This window comes from Nansenia antarctica (genome assembly GCF_963989245.1).
Source record: "Nansenia antarctica genome assembly, chromosome: 1".
In the NCBI taxonomy this organism is placed as follows: Eukaryota; Metazoa; Chordata; class Actinopteri; order Argentiniformes; family Microstomatidae; genus Nansenia; species Nansenia antarctica.
In genome coordinates, this window is record NC_137674.1 from 51,843,366 (window position 1) to 51,864,372 (window position 21,007).

Here is a 21,007-nt window from a genome sequence, read left to right on the forward strand (position 1 = left end):
TCAACTGCCTAGCTGTCTTAATCAACTGTTTGGTTACACCTGCAGTTGACACTGACATTTATGTTTATGAATAGAATTTATGAAAGGATGTCACAGCAGAGACTTGGGAGGGATAAGAAATGTTTATACATGGTTTAATAAAGTTTCTTTCAAAGCCATGTTTAATACAGTTTCATACAAATCCAAGGCCCTATAATGCCACACGTCAGTTTTCTGTCCCCTTTATTAGTCAAGCTGAGGCAAGAGGCTAGATTCCCACAATGAACCTGGGAGGCTGGTGGAGGTAGAAATCAGGAGGACAGGCCCATTGTAATGAATGGAATGAGGAACACCTGTTATCAAACCATTACTTAGTCCGTTCCATGCATTACAATGAGCCCTTCCTCCATTTTCTACCTCCACCAGCCTTCCCTGCAATGAACGTAGAGCACACTACTACCACACAGAAAGGGCTAATGTTTGGTTTGTGTGTCATCCAAAACCTTTTTCTCAGACATCAGAGCATGTAGCTACTGTACATGACATTGTATTAGCCCTACTGGATAGCATTGACCCATAAAATCTCTCCTTAATGAGATCAAGAGATCAGACTAATTATGGATGACACAATCGTGTTTGGTTCCCAGGGCAGGCATATGTTGGTGTTACACAAAGGCTTGTCCTATGGAGAAGCGAAGAGGGGAGGAGGGTGGTGCTCCGCAGCTACAAACTGTCACACCTGAACCTGCTACAGACAGACCCTCACCTGAGCTACCGCCCCTCCCCCACCAGGACTGTCTGACAGCCCTTCCCGGAGCTCATGTGACCAGGGGACGGACAGGAGCTGTATCTTGACTTCCAGCGTTCCTCACCTGACCTAGGTCAACTGTCAGCAGCGGTCAGAACAGTCCCCTGGAGTGGATCAGTTCAACTTCACCTGACCTGGGTCTGGACTAAACCAGAACAGGGGGTGTCAGACAGGGGGGGGGGGGGGGGGGGGGGGTGTGTATGCTGTGAGATGAGTCCATTGTGAGAACTGAGGACTGGGAACCGCGTCACCCAGAGACCGCAGTGACCGATGGAGAACACCGACCTGCTCCGTGCTAATGTGACCCTCTACAGAGCCTCAGACGAGGGAGAGACCGCCATCGGAGTCTACCTGCTCATACTGGGTAAGGATTTTAGAAATGATCGGGTCTAGACTGCTGTTTAAATCAAGGGAGGCTGGTGGAGGTAGACGTCGGAGGACGGGCTCAATGTAATGCATGGAATGGAATGAAGAATAGATTCCACATGTGTTTGATACCATTCCTCATTCCATTCCATGCATTACAATGAGTGTCCCCGGATGTCTACCTCTACCAGCCTCCACTGATTACAATTCACTCACTACCATCACTGCTGCTGTGTAGTTACTGTATTGTATGGCTCACTTTATCTTACACTTATTACCTTATTTACACTTATTCCTATTATACTTATACTATTATACTTATTGTCTTGTGTTGGAATTGTATGCCCCCCCTGCCCCCCTCCCCAGGCTGGCTGTCCTGGATAGGTAATGGGGGGGTGATTCTGCTGATGACCAGAGACAGACACAGTCTGAAGCCCCAGGACTTCCTCACCTTCAACCTGGCCGTGTCCGACGCCAGCATCGCCCTCTTCGGCTACTCCAGGGGCATCCTGGAAGTCTTCAACGTGTTCATGGATGAAGGGACACTGATGTGGAATATATGGACCTGTCAGGTACAATGGGAATGATCCGCATGTTTAGATGATGTGTACCTGGGGAGTCTGGTGGACACACAGATACCATCCCTCATTCCATTCCATACATTACAATGAGCCTGTTTTTTCCATTTCTACCTCCACCAGCCTCCACTGATGTGTACTACTGTATCATATATACAGTTAGGTCCATATATATTTGGACTCTGACAGAATTTGTGTTATTTTATCTGTTTACCAAAACATATTGAAGTTTCAGTTATATCATGTGGGCTTAAAGTGCAGACTCAGCTTTAATTTGAGGGTATTCACATCCAAATTGGAGGAAGGGTTTAGGAATTACAGCTCTTTAATATGTAGCCCCCTCTTTTTCAAGGGCCCAAAAGTAATTAAAAGTAACAATTGCTTTTTCAACAGCTGTTTCATGGACAGATCTAGGCTATTCCTTTGTTATGTCTTCACCAGTTAAGCAAGTAAAAGGTCTGAGTGGCATTTGAGTGGCAAAAGTGTGGCATTTGCATTTGGAAACTGTTGCTGTGAACGCACAACATACGGTCAAAGGATCTCTCAATGCAAGTGAAACAGGCCATCCTTAGGCTGCAAAAACTAAAAATCCATCAGAGAGATAGCAGGAATATTAATAGTGGCCAAATCAACAGTTTGGTACATTCGGAGAAAAAAAGAATGCAATGGTGAGCTCGGCACCACAAAAATGTCTGGACGTCCACGGAAGACTACCGTGGTGGATGATTGCAGGATCCTTTACGTGGTAAAGAAAAACCCCTTCACAACATCCAGCCATGTGAAGAACAGTCTCCAGGAGGTAGGCATATCCAAATCTACCATAAAGAGAAGATTCACAAGAGCAAATACAGAGGGTCCACCAGAAGGTGCAAACCATTCATAAGCCTCAATAATAGAAAGGCCAGATTAGACTTTGCCAAAAACCATCTAAAAAAGCCAGCCTATTTCTGGAACAGCATTATTTTCGACAGATGAAACTCAGATCAACCTGTACCAAAATGATGAGAAGAAAACAGTATGGAGAAGGCTTGGAACGGCTCATGATCCGAAGCATACCACATCATCTGTAAAACACGGTGGAGGCAGTGTGATGACATGGCATGCATGGCTTCCAATGGCACTGGGTCACTCATGTTTAGGGATATTCTGTCTGCTCAGATTCAGCCAAATTCAGCACGGCGCTTCACAGTACACATGGACAATGACCCAAAACATACTGCGAAAGCAACCCAGGAGGTTTTTCAGGCAAAGAAGTGGAATATTCTGCAATGGCCAAGTCAATCACCTGATCTTAACCCAGACAAGCATGCATTTCACTTGCTAAAGACAAAACTAAAGGCAGAAACACGAACAAGCAATAACTGAAGACAGCTGTAGTAAAGGCCTGGCAAAGCATCACAAAGGAGGAAACCCAGCATTTGGTGATGTCCATGGGTTTCAGACATCAGGCAGTCATTGTCTGCAAAGGATTCTCAACAAAGTATTAAAAATGAAAATGTTATTCATGATTTTATTTTATTCATGTGTTCTATAAACTACTGACATTTCTACCAAATTCCAAATAAAAAATTGGAGCATTAATTATTTAGAGCATTTATTTGCAGAAAATGACAATTGGTCAAAATAACTAAAAAGATGCAGAAGTGTTTTCAGACCTTGAAAACAAGTTGAAAACAAGTCTTTTTTAAACAACACATTACTAATGTTATAACTTAAGAAGAGTTCAAAACTCAATATTTGGTGGAATAACTCTGATTTTCAATCACAGCTTTCATGCGTTTTGGCATGCTCTTTCATGCGTGTTGTCAGACCTCGACGAATGCAAAGAAAACATGTTCAATTCAATACTTGGAGTGGTCTTTTATTTTTCTCCAGACCTGTATATATACATGCCAAAAGAGTTGAAAAGAAAAGTTTTGAGTGAGGAAAATAAGGGTTCAATTCTGACTTTACTGGCAGAGGGATACAGAGAGCGTCGGGTTGCTTCCGTCCTTAAAATGTCAAAGACGGCGGTTCATAAGAACAAGGTCAAGCAGCAGACATTGGGGACAACAAAGCTACAGACCGGCAGAGGGCCAAAATGAATCTCCATTGACCGGGATGACCGCCAACTCATTTGAATGTCACTCAACGACTGTAGGATGACATCAAGTGACCTGCAAAAAGAACGGCAGCTGGGGTGAAGTGCACGGCCAGGACGGTTAGAAACAGGCTTCTTGGGGCAGGGCTGAAGCCGTGTAAAGCTAGAAAAAAGCCCTTCATCAATGAGAAGCAAAGAAGAGCCAGGCTGAGGTTGCAAAAGACCATAAGGATTGGACCGTAGACCACTGGAGTAAGGAGGTCATCTTCTCAGCTTTGTGCAACAACTGGTAGTCTAATGGTTAGACAGAGACCTGGAGAGGTCTTCCAAGCCACAGTGTCTCGCACCCACTGTGAAATTTGGTGGAGGGTCGGTGATGATCTGGGGGTGCTTCAGCAAGGCTAGACAAGGGCAGATTTGTCTGAAGGACGCATGAATCAAGCCACGTACAAGCTTGTCCTGGAAGAAAACTTGCTTCCTTCTGCTCCGATAATGTTCCCCAACTCTGAGGATAGGTTTTTCCAGTATGACAATGCTGCCACACAGCCAGGTCAATCAAAGTGTGGATGGAGGACCACCAGATCAAGACCCTATCATGGCCAATCCAATCTCCAGACCTGAACCCCATTGAAAACCTCTGGATTGTGATCAAGAGGAAGATGGATGGTCACAAGCCATAAAACAAAGCCGAGCTGCTTGAATTTTTGCGCCAGGACTGGCATAAAGTCACCCAACTGCAATGTGAAAGACTGGTGGAGAGCATGCCAAGATGCAAGAATCCTGTGGTTGGAATTTAGGGTTATACCACCAAATACTGATTTCTGAACTCTTTCTAAGTTAAAACATTAGTATTGTGTTGTTTAAAAATCAATATGAACTTGTTTTCTTTGCATTATTCAAGGTCTGAAATCACTGCATCTTTTTTGTTATTTTGACCAGTTGTCATTTTCTGCATATAGGCTAAATGCTCTAAATGACAATATTTATATTGGGAATTTGGGGGAAATGTTGTCAGTAGTTTATAGAATAAAACAAAACAAAATGTTAATTGTATTCAAACACATACTGTACCTATAAATAGTAAAATCAGAAAAACAATTTTACAGTGGTCTCTTAATTTTTTCCAGAGCTTAATTATTCTATGAGGTTACTTTCTTCTAATTATGCTACATTTGACAACACACATGAGTTTAATAGCTCTTATGACATTCCCTGGTTTCCTATTGTATGAGAGCATCATTTTTCAGGGGAGAAATGATCTGAATACACTGATGTACAATGCTGTGTGTTTTGTTGATCTTGTCTCTTAGCATCATGACTGTTTTAGAATAAAGTATAATTTCACTAGGAAACTGAGCCAGCCTCTCTCCGTCAACACTGTTGCCTTGGCGACACAGGTTTCCCTCCACTGTATGACCGATGACTGGAATAAAACAGAAATAATAAAAAAAACACAACATTCAAAAAGAGAACACTGTGTGCTTTTATTCTGCAGGCTAGCTGGCTAGTTCTCTCAGAGCCTGGTTAATCTGCAGGCTAGCTGGCTAGTTCTCTCAGAGTCTGGTTAATCTGCAGGCTAGCTGACTAGTTCTCTCTCTCTAGTTAATCGGCAGACTAATATATATAATATATACAGTATCTGGCTAGTTCTCTCAGTCTAGTTAATCTGCAGTCTAATATATATATATATATATATATATATATATATATATATATATATATATATATATATACAGTAACTGGCTAGTTTTCTCCAAGTCTATCTGTCTAGTTGTCTCAGTCTGGTTATTGTGCTCTGATGACATAGTATATTTGGAGGGAATACGGGTTATACTCCAACATGTTGGCAGAGAACACACTGACGATTTATCCTAATCAACAAGTTTCTGTGCCTTGGCCAGCTGGTAGTTTGTCCGTTGGCCAGATAGTAGTCAGGTCCCAAATCTGAATGTTCTTTAGCCAACTGTTACTACTGTTGTGAAGCCTAACATGTGCTGCATGGCTGCAGTAATCATAATAGCTGTCTGAAGCAGATACAGATCTGGGACCAGACTACAGATCGATGGGTTCTGTTTTGTCAGATGGACAAGCCTGATTGCAGACATACCAATATTCCAATTTTGTGTGGTTGCCAGGTGATCTGTGTTCCTAATCTAGAATATTCTCTATGTTTCTGTGCCAGGTGGACGGCTTCCTAATCCTTCTCTTCGGCCTCATCAGCATCAACACGCTGACAGCCATCAGTGTCATCCGCTACATCAAAGGCTGCCAGCCTCACCATGGTATGCAGCTCTGCAGCCCTGCCAAGCCTGTAGCCAGGGGCACAGACAAGGAGGGGGGGGGGGGGGCTGAGTGGACGGAGGGGGCTGGGGGCCTCCTCAGTCCAGGTGCTGTTAAGGGCAGCCCAGGTCAACTGGAGGCAGGTTGAACCCAGAGCACTGCATCCCAATTCTATTAAGTGGGGCTGGGCTCCCTCTCATGCTCTCATGACGGGTACCCCAGCCGAAGTGTAAATGATGACCACAAGGATGTCCTCTCGGTCCAATGGTGGACGCTTGGATTTGGTCTGTGGCAGACCCGGGTGGGATCCCCACTAGTACGTCTTCCCCAGAGTGTACAAATATCTATCCCACGTTTTATCATATCGCTTACCATTCCTGTCTTGTCTTTCAGCTCTGCACATCACCAAGTTTAACGTTGCCATGGTGATAGCTTCAGTGTGGCTGTGCGCCTTGTTCTGGTCCGGAGCGCCCCTAGTGGGCTGGGGTAGTTACACAGGTAAGGCCCTCCCTCCATCCATGTCTATAAATAGCAATTCATCCCAGGGGAGGATGGTGAAAGTAGAAATCGGAGGATGGTGCATGACGTCTTTGATACCACTCTCCCATCCATGTGTTACAATGAGCTCCGACCTCCGATTTCTACCTCCGCCGGCCTCTCCTGTTTCCCCCCTCCTCTTCCAGCTCGTAAGTACGGTACCTGTGAGATCGACTGGGTCCAGGCGCGGTCCTCGGCCCCCTACCGCTTCTACGTCCTGGGTCTCCTCACCTTCAACTTCTTCATCCCCGTCGTCATCATCGTCTTCTCCTACGTGTCCGTCATCCGCCGGGTCCGGTCCTCCCACCGGACCAGCCGCATGGGGGGCCCGGTCAGTGAGAGGCAGAGGCTGATGGAGCGCAACATCACGCAGGTGAGGAGGGGGTCCGTCAGATGATCTTACTGTAGTAGGATTCAGATCAGGGGGAGGCTGGGTGGAGGCAGAAATTGGAGGATGGGCTCATTGTAACACATGGAATGGAATGAAGAATGAGAAATGAGTGTGTTTGTTCCTCATTCCCATGAGGAATACATTTCCATGTATTACTATGAGCCAACTGGCCGATATTGTTATTATATGTTTGTGGCCGTTCATGGAGTGCATGGTCCTATCATCGATGTCTTCCTCCCTCCAGCTGTCTCTGATCCTGTGTGCAGCCTTCCTATTGGCCTGGTCTCCCTATGCAGGCATCTCCATGTGTTCTGCCCTGGGTTACCAGGTGCCTGCTCTCCACACCATCCTGGCCAGCCTGTTCGCCAAGTCAGCCAGCTTCTACAACCCCTTCATCTACTTGGGCATGAGCTCCAAGTTCAGGCAAGACCTGATCGGCCTGTTCCGATGCCTCCGCCCTGACCCCGCCCACAATATGAATGAATGAATGGTCTTTATTGTCATTGCTATAGTACAGGTACCAAACAACGAAATTTGGGAGGGGTGGCTCCCCTGGTGCTAGGAAAGAAAAAAAAACTAAAAAAACAAGAAGGGAAAGGAGCTGGTTTACAATACTATGCCACGCCCCCTTAGGCCTGGCGAGGTGCAGGCGAACGTGGACATCCCTGGAATGATGATGAAGGAGAGAGGAGGAGGAGGAGGAGGAGGAGGAAGAGGAGGAGGAGGAGGAGGAGGAGGAGAAATGCAGAACAACCTGGACTCTGAGCTGGGTGGGGTTGGGACGGGGGAGGGACCCTCCCTCTCTGAGAGTCAGACCTGCCCTCTCATGGGCCCCAGCTCTCTCGTGGCTCCTAGCATGCTGACGGGTCCTAGCATGCTGACGGGTCCTAGCGCCCACGGGTTGAAGTTCATGAGGAAGTGAAGTGACTGGTCGGATGTGAGCCAATCACACGTGTCCTTCCTACTGAGGCAGAGCTCAGCTTTCACTCCTTCACTCTTCATACCAGTGGAGGTAGAAATGGGAGGACGGGCTCATAGTAATGCACGGAATTCCTCAGTCCTTCGATTTCTACCTCCACCTGCCTCGCCTGTTTAATACCCACAAGCACTGTAATGTCTCCTGTACATGTGTTACATGTGTTACACTCACAGTCATACTGTCTAAACTGCACCTCTTATTCACACTGTACAATGTTACAATGCGTCACTCTGGATTTTAATAAGATCATAAACTATAGCGGTTTTGGGATAGAGATAATATCATTATCATCATAACATTTGCATAATATGTCTGAATTGGGACAAGACCTAGACTGGGATGCAATTTGGGATGTTGTTTGTTTGTAATGTTGCTTTGAAAAACCCAAATCTTCAGTATTTACCTTAACCCTGTCATAGAGCATATCTCACCCTAACCCTGTCATACAGCATATCTAACCCTGTCATACAGCATATCTAACCCTAACCCTGTCATACAGCATATCTAACCCTGTCATAGAGCATATCTAACCCTGTCATAGAGCATATCTAACCCTGTCACAGAGCATATCTAACCCTGTCATAGAGCATATCTAACCCTGTCATAGAGCATATCTAACCCTGTCATAGAGCATATCTAACCCTGTCATACAGCATATCTAACCCTGTCATACAGCATATCTAACCCTGTCATACAGCACATCTAACCCTGTCATACAGCATATCTAACCCTGTCATACAGCATATCTAACCCTGTCATAGAGCATATCTAACCCTGTCATAGAGCATATCTAACCCTGTCATAGAGCATATCTAACCCTGTCATACAGCATATCTAACCCTGTCACAGAGCATATCTAACCCTGTCATAGAGCATATCTAACCCTGTCATAGAGCATATCTAACCCTGTCATACAGCATATCTAACCCTAACCCTGTCATACAGCATATCTAACCCTGTCATAGAGCATATCTAACCCTGTCATAGAGCATATCTAACCCTGTCATACAGCATATCTAACCCTGTCATAGAGCATATCTAACCCTGTCATAGAGCATATCTAACCCTGTCATACAGCATATCTAACCCTGTCATAGAGCATATCTCACCCTGTCATAGAGCATATCTAACCCTGTCATACAGCATATCTAACCCTGTCATACAGCATATCTAACCCTGTCATACAGCATATCTAACCCTGTCACAGAGCATATCTAACTCTGTCATAGAGCATATCTAACCCTGTCACAGAGCATATCTAACCCTGTCACAGAGCATATCTAACCCTGTCATACAGCATATCTAACCCTGTCATACAGCATATCTAACCCTGTCATACAGCATATCTAACCCTGTCATACAGCATATCTAACCCTGTCATACAGCATATCTAACCCTAACCCTGTCATACAGCATATCTAACCCTGTCATAGAGCATATCTAACCCTGTCATAGAGCATATCTAACCCTGTCATACAGCATATCTAACCCTGTCATAGAGCATATCTAACCCTGTCATAGAGCATATCTAACCCTGTCATAGAGCATATCTAACCCTGTCATACAGCATATCTAACCCTAACCCTGTCATACAGCATATCTAACCCTGTCATAGAGCATATCTAACCCTGTCATAGAGCATATCTAACCCTGTCATACAGCATATCTAACCCTGTCATAGAGCATATCTAACCCTGTCATACAGCATATCTAACCCTGTCATACAGCATATCTAACCCTGTCATACAGCATATCTAACCCTGTCATACAGCATATCTAACCCTGTCATACAGCATATCTAACCCTGTCATACAGCATATCTAACCCTGTCATACAGCATATCTAACCCTGTCATACAGCATATCTAACTCTGTCATAGAGCATATCTAACCCTGTCACAGAGCATATCTAACCCTGTCACAGAGCATATCTAACCCTGTCATACAGCATATCTAACCCTGTCATACAGCATATCTAACCCTGTCATACAGCATATCTAACCCTAACCCTGTCATACAGCATATCTAACCCTGTCATAGAGCATATCTAACCCTGTCATAGAGCATATCTAACCCTGTCATACAGCATATCTAACCCTGTCATACAGCATATCTAACCCTGTCATACAGCATATCTAACCCTGTCATACAGCATATCTAACCCTGTCATACAGCATATCTAACCCTAACCCTGTCATAGAGCATATCTAACCCTAACCCTGTCACAGAGCATATCTAACCCTGTCATAGAGCATATCTAACCCTGTCATACAGCATATCTAACCCTGTCATAGAGCATATCTAACCCTGTCATAGAGCATATCTAACCCTGTCATAGAGCATATCTAATGCCGAGAATCAGACATGAATGGGTTTGGTACCTGACCCATGTTGCTCATTTTGCTCCCTTTCCTACATGTTGTATGGGAGTGTCCAGGAAGTTTTATTATTTATTTTCTACTTGTTGTATGGGAGTGTCCAGGAGGTTTTATTATTTATTTTCTACATGTTGTATGGGAGTGTCCAGGAGGTTTTATTATTTATTTTGGGGGAAGGTTATTAATACCCTTGCAGAACTAACAGGAGTACAATTGCCAATGGCTCCTGCTGTACGTCTTCTAAATGACCATTCCCACCTTTCCCTCATGGAAAAAACCCGTCTGTCTGGCAGGTCTGACTGACAGGTCTGACTGCAGCAGAGAAGATGACAGTTAACTCCAAACCTCCTCATATTTCAAAAACTCAATGGCTTCGGCTTTTGGACATTTCGTACATGGAACTATCATCAGCAAGAATCTATGATGCACGACCAAACACAATTTTAATGTGGACGCATTGGATTTCTGACTTAAAATATCTTATGGCTAAATAGGGATGCTGCACTTGCTATACCTGTCTGTGTTACATGCCTGTATTATTCTGATAGTTGGTGGTGGAGGGGAGGGGGGTGGAGAGAGGGGTGGGGGGATAGGGATAAATGTATTATCTATAACTTGATGATGTTATAATAATAAAGAAAAACATTAATAATATATATTTTTAAACTATATACATTTTGTAATATGGAGTCACAAATGTTTTTGCTTTAAATAACAAATGTTACTCTGGAAAATAATGTTAAATTAAATGTTAAGAAAAGAAAAGAAAATATTGTTTTGTAGCCTCTTACTGGTCAGGTATAATTAAATCAAATTCCAAAAGATTGCAGATAAGGTGTTTATAGGATAACTAGTAAACATAGTTGTCCAGCTTTAAATGCCATTAAGATTTGTATTGCAATCTTTGCATTATTTAGTTTTTTCCGACAGCCTTTTTGGACTCCTAGTGAGTGGTGTGCGAGTTTACTCCTAACTGAACAATCTTACACTGTGGACATAATGAAAGACTTTAAGCACTGTCTGCATTCTCCTGGAAACCAGCTATCAGCAACTGAACCGGTCTTATTCAGAGTCTTACTAAGAGACTGTTCTAATAAACTGTTCTATTTTCCCCAGCTTTGTTCCGTTACTTCTTACTGTAGTGACTGACCAACCCTGACTTCTGAGCTGGTCTGAAAACCAAAATCAATTCAGCCTCTGATACCCGGCATTAGCCACCAGTCACTCCCAGCAGAAATAATGAGGGTGGGGAGGTGTGAACGAACCCTGGGCTGACCTGCAGTCGCTAATCTGGGAAACGGCCCCCCTCTGCCCCGGCAGAGCTTGGGAACCTAAGGACATGGGAGCCCTCACAGGGCGACTGCTGCCCGGCTAGACCTGGACGACTGAACAACACCCACACCCTCGTTAGCCACTTCTGATACTGAGCTAATGTGGTATTCATAACTAATCAGGGAGAGGCTGGTGGAAGTGGAAATCGAAGGACATTGTAATGTATGGAACAGAATGTGGAATGGTATTAAACTGTTAAACAGACCCGTCCTCATTCCATTCCATGCCTGACCATGAGCCCGTCCTTCGATTTCTACCTCCACCAGCCTCCCCTGTGTCTGATAGCACACTGGATTACAGTAATTAGTCACAGACACCTGTGGAGAGATACTGTGTTCTGATTGGATCAAAGCGATTTTGTATGCCAACAAGTGAGCGTGCTGCTGACAAAATATGAGCATCGAAAGCCTCAAATAAAAACACAGTGTATACTCGTTTGGGTTTAACATAAATCTAGCCTGTCACAACGTAATAACTACAGAGCGGTACTCTCGAGACCCTGCACTCATTCTGAACTATAAACAATGATTTGAGAGTGAAAGTGACCCCAGCATTCTGCTGCGAGGAATTCCAGCCTTGTTAATGGAGAAGGACAGGAGCATAATAACTCCCCAGGAGGTCTGCAGGGCTGAGCCTAACCACTATACTGAGCCCTGAGCTAGTGCGCTACGCTGCCAAACCTCACCTAACCACAGGATTAGAGCTAGTGTGCTACACTACACTTCTCTGCCAAACCTCACCTAACCACAAGACCGGGCCCTAAGCTAGCGAGCTATGCTGCCAAACCTCACTTAACCACAGGACTAGGCCCTGAGCTAGCACACTATACTATTCTGCCCTGCCACCCTCACCTAACCACAGGACAGGACTGGGCCCTTCCCTACGCAGCCCTAAGTTAGCATGCTACACTACGCTGGCCTGCCAAACCTCACCTAACCACAGGCCTGGGCCCTGAGCTAGCACTGTCCTTGTTTGGTTTGACGTGTCACGATGCATCACTCACTTCAAATATTTCCACCCCTCTGTAGCTACTTTCTGCAAAGGATTTCCCCAGGGTTCCCGAACTAGGAAAGCCTGGTCTCAACAAGGATATGCCCTTCCAAACCCAAACTAATTGGATAGACCCTGAGGAAACAAAGCAGCTGGCTAGGAGAGTATCACTATGACTGTGGGAGAGAACATATCCATGCATTGGTATGGGTGATACTTAACTATTCAGGAAAGTGTTAGAGCAAATTATTAATAACGGCAGCCTGTTTCGTTTCAAGATGTATAAGAAAAAGATATTTAATATTCTTCTGCAGAAGGAGGAAGTTTACAGGTTCGTCAGACGGATCTGAAGATTCAAAGTTCCTCGTAAAGTCCAGATCATTCATCACATCTCTGTATATATACACTCAGGTACACTCAGGTAAGAGGTCCGCCCTCGGGTGGGGTCTAGACCAATCATGAGCAATGGGTGTGGACTTGTACATTGAGGAAGATGATGGGGGATGAAGGTTAAGGGGGAATCGGCCCCCGCTTTCTCCTAGTTACACAAAGGTGAAAAAGGAACACAATAGCCACAAACTGGTTTAGTCTGGTCTTAGAGTACTGGGTCTGGGGAAACACAAAAGTCCAAAACTGCTCTAGATGGCTTGGTCCATCTCGGGAGAAAAGAGAGCAATCAGGTCTTTGTAATCATTTAAATGTGTCTGTTGTCTAGCCAATGTCAAGCTTCAAGTAGAGAAACTGGTTTCATTGTGTGGTTACAACAGGAAATCAGTTTATATAGCTTTGCCCTAGATATCCAAAGTTTGAGTCTTAAATGTAGAAAATGTATTTTACATATAATAATTTTCTCTCACAAAAGGGAAACATGTTGAGGTTGCTGATGGTACTTCAACTTACTAACCCCTTATAAAGAAATGAACAATCTATCATTTTAATGGTAGGTTCATTAGTATGAAATAGTATTAAATAAAGTATTTCACCCCCTACCAACCAGCAAGAATTCTGGCTCCCGCAGACTGGTTATGTGACCATGAGGCACACAGATTAGTCCTCTCACTTTAAGAAAGTACTCCTAATCTCAACTTGTTACCTATATCTGTCATCTGTCCACATCAGTGGAGGCTCCTCCATAGAGGTGGAGGAGGCCTGGCCTCCCCAATAATTTGAGAGAAGAGAGAGATTTAAAAAAGCAATAATTATATTTATTTTATTTATTTATTTATTTATTTAACAAAAAATATTATTTATTTTTTAAATATTAATATTATTTCCGTTTTGTTCATAAATCTGCATTTTTCCATGGCTAAAACCCAATATTGCGATTGTAAAGCACCTACAGGCCAGAATCCCTATCCGTTTGTATTGAGGGAGGCCAGGCCTCCCCCAGGAAAGTGGTTTCTCATAGAAGTCAATGTAATACCATTTTTTTCATGGCAATGTGTGATTGGCCAAATCACTGAAAATGGGTGGGCAAGGGAGGCCTGGCCTCACCATGCATTGAGTCCAGGGCTGAAAGATTGACATTTTGTTCGTCCAATCACATGAAGCCATTTTGAAAATTCGCCAGTCACTTCAGTCAAAGAAACACTCGCCATAGTGGCTACGAGTGTCCTATCAACTTGTCCTTTGCAGGACACGTCTAGAACACCCATGGCTATTATCCCTGAAAATAATAGCTCATGGCCAAATACTTTTGCTTAAAATGACCTCGGAAGTCGGCGGGATTCTGGCGCGATTTATACATCGAATAGGTAGACAACATTTAGGATTTATTGAACAGTTTTATTTTTAATGTAGTCGATTTCGTTTTATTACAAGTCAATTTAATATTCTTCCATATCAAATTACTGCATTTTTTTACATTCTTTGTTGCTCTGTGAAGAAATACACTAACTCTAACCAAACAGGTCGCAGACCTGACCAAACTACATTTGATAAAGAAACTGTTACTTATCTTTTTTATATGCTAAACTATGATTACATGTTGAAGCTGTAGAAGAAGAAGAATGAAAAATGTAGGCTAAACATAATTATCAAATTCCTGCCTTTTACACATGTTCACTGGGCATTTATATTACATCCAAATGTCATTTCTCAACTTAATTATCAGGCAGGCTCATAGACTTACAGCAATGTCATTTCTTCAGGCAGGCACATCTGAAGATGTAAGCTCTGCACAATGAATTCCATCAATCAGAACTTTCTGATTGTAGCTTACACTCCAAATAGTATGCCTTTGGCCAGCACAAAGACAGATAAGAAGAACAGGGAACATTCCATCGCGAGTGTAGCGAGCAAGCGGGAAAAAATTGGCCTCCTCAATTCTGGAAGTCACCAGCCTCCACTGGTCCACATCTGTCCACAGAATCAATCAATCAATCAATCAGATTACAACCTCTCCACCATGGGCAAGACCAAAGAGTTATCTAAGGACATCAGGGACAAGATTGTACACCTGCACAAGACTGGAATGGGCTATAAGACCATTGGCAAGCATCTTGGTGAGAACGAGGCTTGGGAGAAAGTGCTGTGGTCAGATGAGACCAAAATCGAGCTCTTTGGCATCAACTCGACTCGCCGTGTTTGGAGGAGGAAAAATGCTGACTTTGACCCCAAATACTTATTTTCCCCACTGTATGTCAGTTCTTTATTAGTAAGCTCCTCTCACCATGCCCTCCTGAACGAATGAACGGACACACACACACACACACACACACATACACACAGTTTTAGCTTGGAGAGCCAGGCCAAGTTCTCCTTGTGACCGTCACCTGAGAGAACCAAGCCTGCTGTACTCTCCAGTAGCTCTGCGAGGACATACTACACTACATGTTGAAATATGTGTTGTTGTTGTTTTTGTTGTTGTTGTTATTGTTATTTTGGAGAATGCAGAATGATGTACTAGCATGCTCCATGATTCAGCTGCAACTCATTAAAATACCTTAAACCTTTACAGAAGACGATGAGTTGTGGGAAAATATGAGTTTTGAGGATACGTGCTTCTACAGCTTGGAGGTGGAATAAAGGGTACAATGAAAGCCTCCAGCCTTGTGGTTGAATGTAGGGTACAGTCCCTCCCCACAGCTTTGTGAAACGGCAGACACAATAACTCCCCACAACACAGTAGTCAAATAGAGGGCACAATACGCCAGGCCAGTCTAATGGTGAATGGAACAGCACAATAAACCTGGCTACAGCTTGGTGCTATTCTCCCATGTCCTCCCCAGAAACAGAAACAGCCTCTCAGGTGCCAATGTTGTCTTCTGGACAAAGCGTCCCTCCGGAGCCCTCAGTCTGATCAAAGCTGCTAGATAAACCTGAGAGAACATGAGAACTGTTCTCCTTTCATGCCTCAGCCACAAGGACGCCACTAGGACACCAGGAAACTATTATAGCGTTGTAGGGACACTGTGACACTATTGTAACGTTGTAGGGACACTGTGACAGTGTGACACTATTGTAACGTTGTAGGGACACTGTGACACTATTGTAGTGTTGCAGTTATTTTCCTGGCCACAAACCTGGGTCATCTGATGATCTGATGAGATTATCTTCCTCTGAATCTTCCACATAAAATGCATAACTTGTTTTTCAACATCCTCACTTTGTCTGTCTCTTTCAGGGCACCTTCTCTCATTTACTCCATCCTCATCATCTGCACTGTCCTTCACCTCTTCCTCCGTTTCCACACTCCCTGACAAATCTGTCACTTGAAGAGGGCCCTGGCTCTGTAGAGTGCACATGATGCAACATCACAACTAAAATGTCAGTTATACTACCATCTTGTTGACTTCAATTAACTTTTGACAATTATATCTCACTGCTGCTCACCTCCTTCTTCAGCTGGTAGTAGGACTTTGGGGTATGGAGAGGGTAGTAGGACTGGTTCATTAGGGGTATGTCAGGGCTGCTGTTGGGCCTGGCACAAGGCAGGGGCAGGGACAACTGATTTAGTATGAATAGTTCGCCAAAAAATTGCCTGCATTGATTAAATATCAGCCAAAAGACAAGTGAAACACTCAGAACTTTCTGAGTGTTTCACTCAGCTTTTTCACTCAGCTTTCACTAAGCTTATGTGTAGCTAGCTAAGCTTCGTTGACATTGCTAGCTAATGGAGCAAAAGTAATGTTAGCCTATGGACTAGTTAGCTAAGCTAACAGGTTAATTTCCACCACCACTCACAGACTACACCTGCCTTCCTTTGGGTGACATACTGTTGCCCTTTCTTTTCTCTATCCTGTTTTTCTTTCTTTGTGTCACTATTGTAACATTGTAGGACACTGTGACACTATTGTAACATTGTAGGACACTGTGACACTATTGTAACATTGTAGGACACTGTGACACTATTGTAACATTGTAGGACACAGTGACACTATTGTAACATTGTAGGACACTGTGACACTATTGTAACATTGTAGGACACTGTGACACTATTGTAACATTGTAGGACACAGTGACACTATTGTAATGTTGTATGACACTGTGACACTATTGTAACATTGTAGGGACACTTGGAGGTGACCTGTCAATCATCTCCTGTTACATCTACCTTCTAAGATAAAGTGTTAGCGCCCATCGCTAACAACAGTCCAAACAACAACAGATCCACTAACGGAGGCTGAGGTATTGAAACACTGTCCTGAGGTGTTCTCTGTACAATGAGGAGTTGTTCTCTGAGGACGGTGACACATATGTATCAGGTGATACACTTTGTACGTTTTGTCCTGAACGTGCCATTGAGAAGACATCATATCAAATGCAGCGAGGCTGGTGGAGGTAGAAATCAGGGGAGGACAGGCTCATTGTAATGCATGGAATGGTATAACTATGCATAATGGTATAACTCTTCCATTCCATGCATTACAATGAGCCAGTCCTCTGAGTTCTATCTTAACCAGCCTCTACTGATCAAATTCTCCCCTGGAGAGTTCTTTAGCTGGACATACCAGCGTGCTGTTGTAGTGGAGGAGGTTTGGCATTGCTCTCTTGTGATGAGGTAGCCTTGTCTGAGACATGTCAACTCAAGTGTCGTCCTCAGAGAGGATGTCTTCTTGGCCTAGACCAGGGGTGCTCACACTTTTTAGGCTTGTGAGCTACTTTTCAAATTACCAGCTCAACAAGATCTACCAACCAAATAAAACATATTGCCATTGCTGCGAACACAAAAATGTACTGTAATAATAACAAATTAAGGCCACGCTACACTGTTTCAAAATCAAAGAAGAGATTTATTAAACTATATAACAAATATTCACACTGGTAGTCCATTAACATTAACATTAACTCAGGAGCTCTGAGTGGTTTACACCAGACTGGCCAGTGCCAAGCCAGGTGCCATCGACGTCTCCGGGCGGCGGAGTGTGTGTGTCTGTCTGTCTGTCTGTGTGTGTCTGTCTGTCTGTCTGTCTGTGTGTGTGTGTGTGTGTGTGTGTGTGTGTGTGTGTGTCTGTCTGTGTGTGCATGTGTGTGTGCTTGTGTCTGTCTGTGTGTGTGTGTGTGCTTGTCTGTGTGTGTGTGTGTGTGTGTGTGTGCGTGTGTGTGTGTGTGTGTGTTGTGAGGCGGCGCGGGGCTGAGTGATGCCCTCTCCTGTGTGGTCCAGACGGGAGGCGTCCCGTCTGGACCACACAGGAAAAAAAAAAAAAAAAAAAAAAAAAAACTTTTTTGGGGAAAAACTTTTTTTTTCACTTTTTTTTTTCCCCCCCCCCAATGCCGTGTGATCTACCCACACTACCTTCGCGATCGACCGGTCGATCGCGATCGACGTAATGAGCACCCCTGGCCTAGACGATAGTAGACGCTTGGGTTTTCCATAAGGGAGACCCAGGTTCAAACCCTGCCTGTCACACTGTTGAGGCTAACCTAAGTCTATGGATGATACTGTACAGTGAAAAACATTACATTAAATTAAATTAAATTAAATGTTTGGCCTGGGGTGGTCCAGTGGTCTAGCACCGCGGTCTACAGTGCACACATATGCCCATATCGGCATGGGTTTGAATCCAGCCCATGCCCTGCTGACATCTCTCCCTCTCTCCCTTACTTTCCTGTCTGTCTTCACTGTATCTGTCCAATAAAATGAAAAATATGAGTGGGACTGCCCCACTCAGTAAAAATAACCTCCAAATATTCATGTTTGGCAGCCTGGACTAACCTCAAAAGGTATTTCCACTTGATAAGAAGATGACTTTGAAATGATTCAACATCTGTTCATCATCATCATTAAGGGCGGTTGCATAAACTTAATGACAAAGTATCTATAACGCTGAGAGAAGGTTGAATATTCATGATAATATCAGATCGGTCAGATTCTATGTTATTTTATATTTTAGATAATGTGTTCTCTGGCTCTGTGGTGCCCTACCAACAGTCGTGGGAGCTTCGGAAAACATTTGATACGGAGGAAATGACTAAAAAGCTGCCTAGAAACTGAAATACCTATAGTTTGTTTTGAACGCTATTGCTATTAAGTGGAGAGGCTTTGATTGATAGAGTTGCACTTTAGGTACAGTACAGCTTGGTCATTCAGATATCAGGGGAGGCTGGTGGAGGTAGAAATCACACACCATTCCTCCTTCCATTACAATGAGCCCGTCCTTCCATTTCTACCTCCACCAGCCTCCCCTGAGGCTGTTGTTTTGGTGGAATTGCCTCCTTCCAAGTAAAACTCAGACGTCGGTTTTCAATCTCGATACCTCCACCAGCCTCCCCTGCTGTATGCCTCCATACTGTCCTCATATACTGTAGATTGTGCTGAACAATACTCCCCTGTGTTTACAACACAATCAACACATTGAAAAACACACATAATAGTTATTCACAAATTAGGTCACTAATTGTGAATATGTACTCATAAAATCATGTACTTTCTCTCCATTTATTCCTCTCATATTTCACTCCTGATATCAGACACACCTTATTGTCCAACTTGCAGGTTCTCATGTCCCCTCTGTCAGGTTGTCCAGGCGATAGGAAGACCCTCCCCCTCTGATGTCACCGGTCGATGATTGGGAACTTTTGAGGGGATTATTTAAGGAGCTAACTCTCTCAGGAGGGTCAGATGTGATCCCAGGAATACCACACACTTCCCAGGAATACCACCCTTTTATCTCTGCAAGATTTGGAATCTTAGATTTTGAGGAAACTGATACTTTCTGCTGGTATCTGTGAGTTGTTTAACCTTGTTTTCGTGGGGGTTCTTTAAAGACTTGCTGTTTGCTGTTTTTCATAGTCCCCCCCCCCCCCTCCTCCCACAGAGAGAGATGCTCTGTTGTATTGAACGCATGACTGAAAACCGATCAAGCTGTAGATATCTTGGTGTCTAAAGACATTTGTGTATTTTTCGTTTAAAAAAAAAACTAATGCAATATTAGTGCTCTTTTTATTGACATATTCTAATTGGCTTTGAGGCATTTTGTTTCTGAAAAAGTGAAGAAAAAGTATTGTTAATTGTGTATTTCATTGCAGGTGTTTGTGTCCACCATGCCAATGTTGTTTGCTGTTCTCCACCTGTTAGGTAGGTAGTTGAGACCAGTGATGTGCTGAATGCTTTTGTGCATCATCTATTGGTTGTGTTGTTGTTTCTGTTGTCTAGGATATTCAACCTTTTTTCTGCTTCACTAGAAATGATCAACAATGAAATGTAATCAAAATGAAGGCATTATAGAATGATTTGAAGTACCTATTAAGTAACTGACTTGCCTTTAAGTGGTCCATGCACTTTATAAACTGAGTAGTCTATTAATTTGTAAACCTTTGTCAAATGTGAATATTTCAATATATTTATAATTTGAATAAGCTATAAACACCTGCCTGTTTGAGTCTTTGGTAAAGATCTTGAATTATCATTGTTTCATTTCACAGGTATTCTGTCTCTGACATGCAGAGTGTTTGGATCTGAATCAAATGGTCAGTGTCCACAAGTGTTGTCTTTGAATGTTATTATTAACACATTGCTGTTACAATGTGTTAACATTGCTGTTACCTCTCTGCAGATGCTGTTACCTCTCTGCAGATGCTGTAGAAGTGATCCTATTCTGTTCTATTTGCTTTAACTCTATACTATTCTATACTTTAACTCTATACTATTCGGCTCTATGCTATTCTTTAATTTACGAGCATTCTGTTGATAAGCATACATTCTGTTGATAAATTAACAGAAAATTAATGAAAATAACAGATAATAACAGCATATTGTGAATGAAAAACAACAATCCCTGTAGTCTCGTGGAGACACGTATCTGATAGGAGGTGAACAGTAGCTCTCTGTGTGAGAGAGGAGGCGACACCTGATCAGGCTGCCTAATT

At 43.4% G+C, this 21,007-nt stretch overlaps 2 protein-coding genes across 2 annotated transcripts in view; both read left to right on the top strand.

Moving 5' to 3' along the window:
• Window positions 1-1,057: 1,057 nt before the first annotated feature.
• On the top strand, window positions 1,058-7,506 carry opn6b (opsin 6, group member b; the record flags this gene model as incomplete). Its single annotated transcript, XM_080523903.1, has 6 exons — window positions 1,058-1,151; window positions 1,520-1,725; window positions 5,994-6,093; window positions 6,485-6,589; window positions 6,775-7,001; window positions 7,264-7,506. 6 exons carry the CDS (start codon window positions 1,058-1,060, stop codon window positions 7,504-7,506), a joined length of 975 nt encoding a protein of 324 aa, XP_080380029.1.
• Window positions 7,507-20,182: 12,676 nt separating this feature from the next.
• Window positions 20,183-21,007, top strand: part of coch (coagulation factor C homolog, cochlin (Limulus polyphemus)) — a gene marked incomplete at both ends in the record, with an annotated part of 7,178 nt that continues 6,353 nt past the window's right edge. Inside the window, 2 exons of the mRNA XM_080523913.1 lie at window positions 20,183-20,216; window positions 20,564-20,608. Of these exons, the coding sequence (XP_080380039.1) occupies window positions 20,183-20,216; window positions 20,564-20,608 (79 nt within the window). The remainder of the gene's footprint in view (window positions 20,217-20,563; window positions 20,609-21,007) is intronic.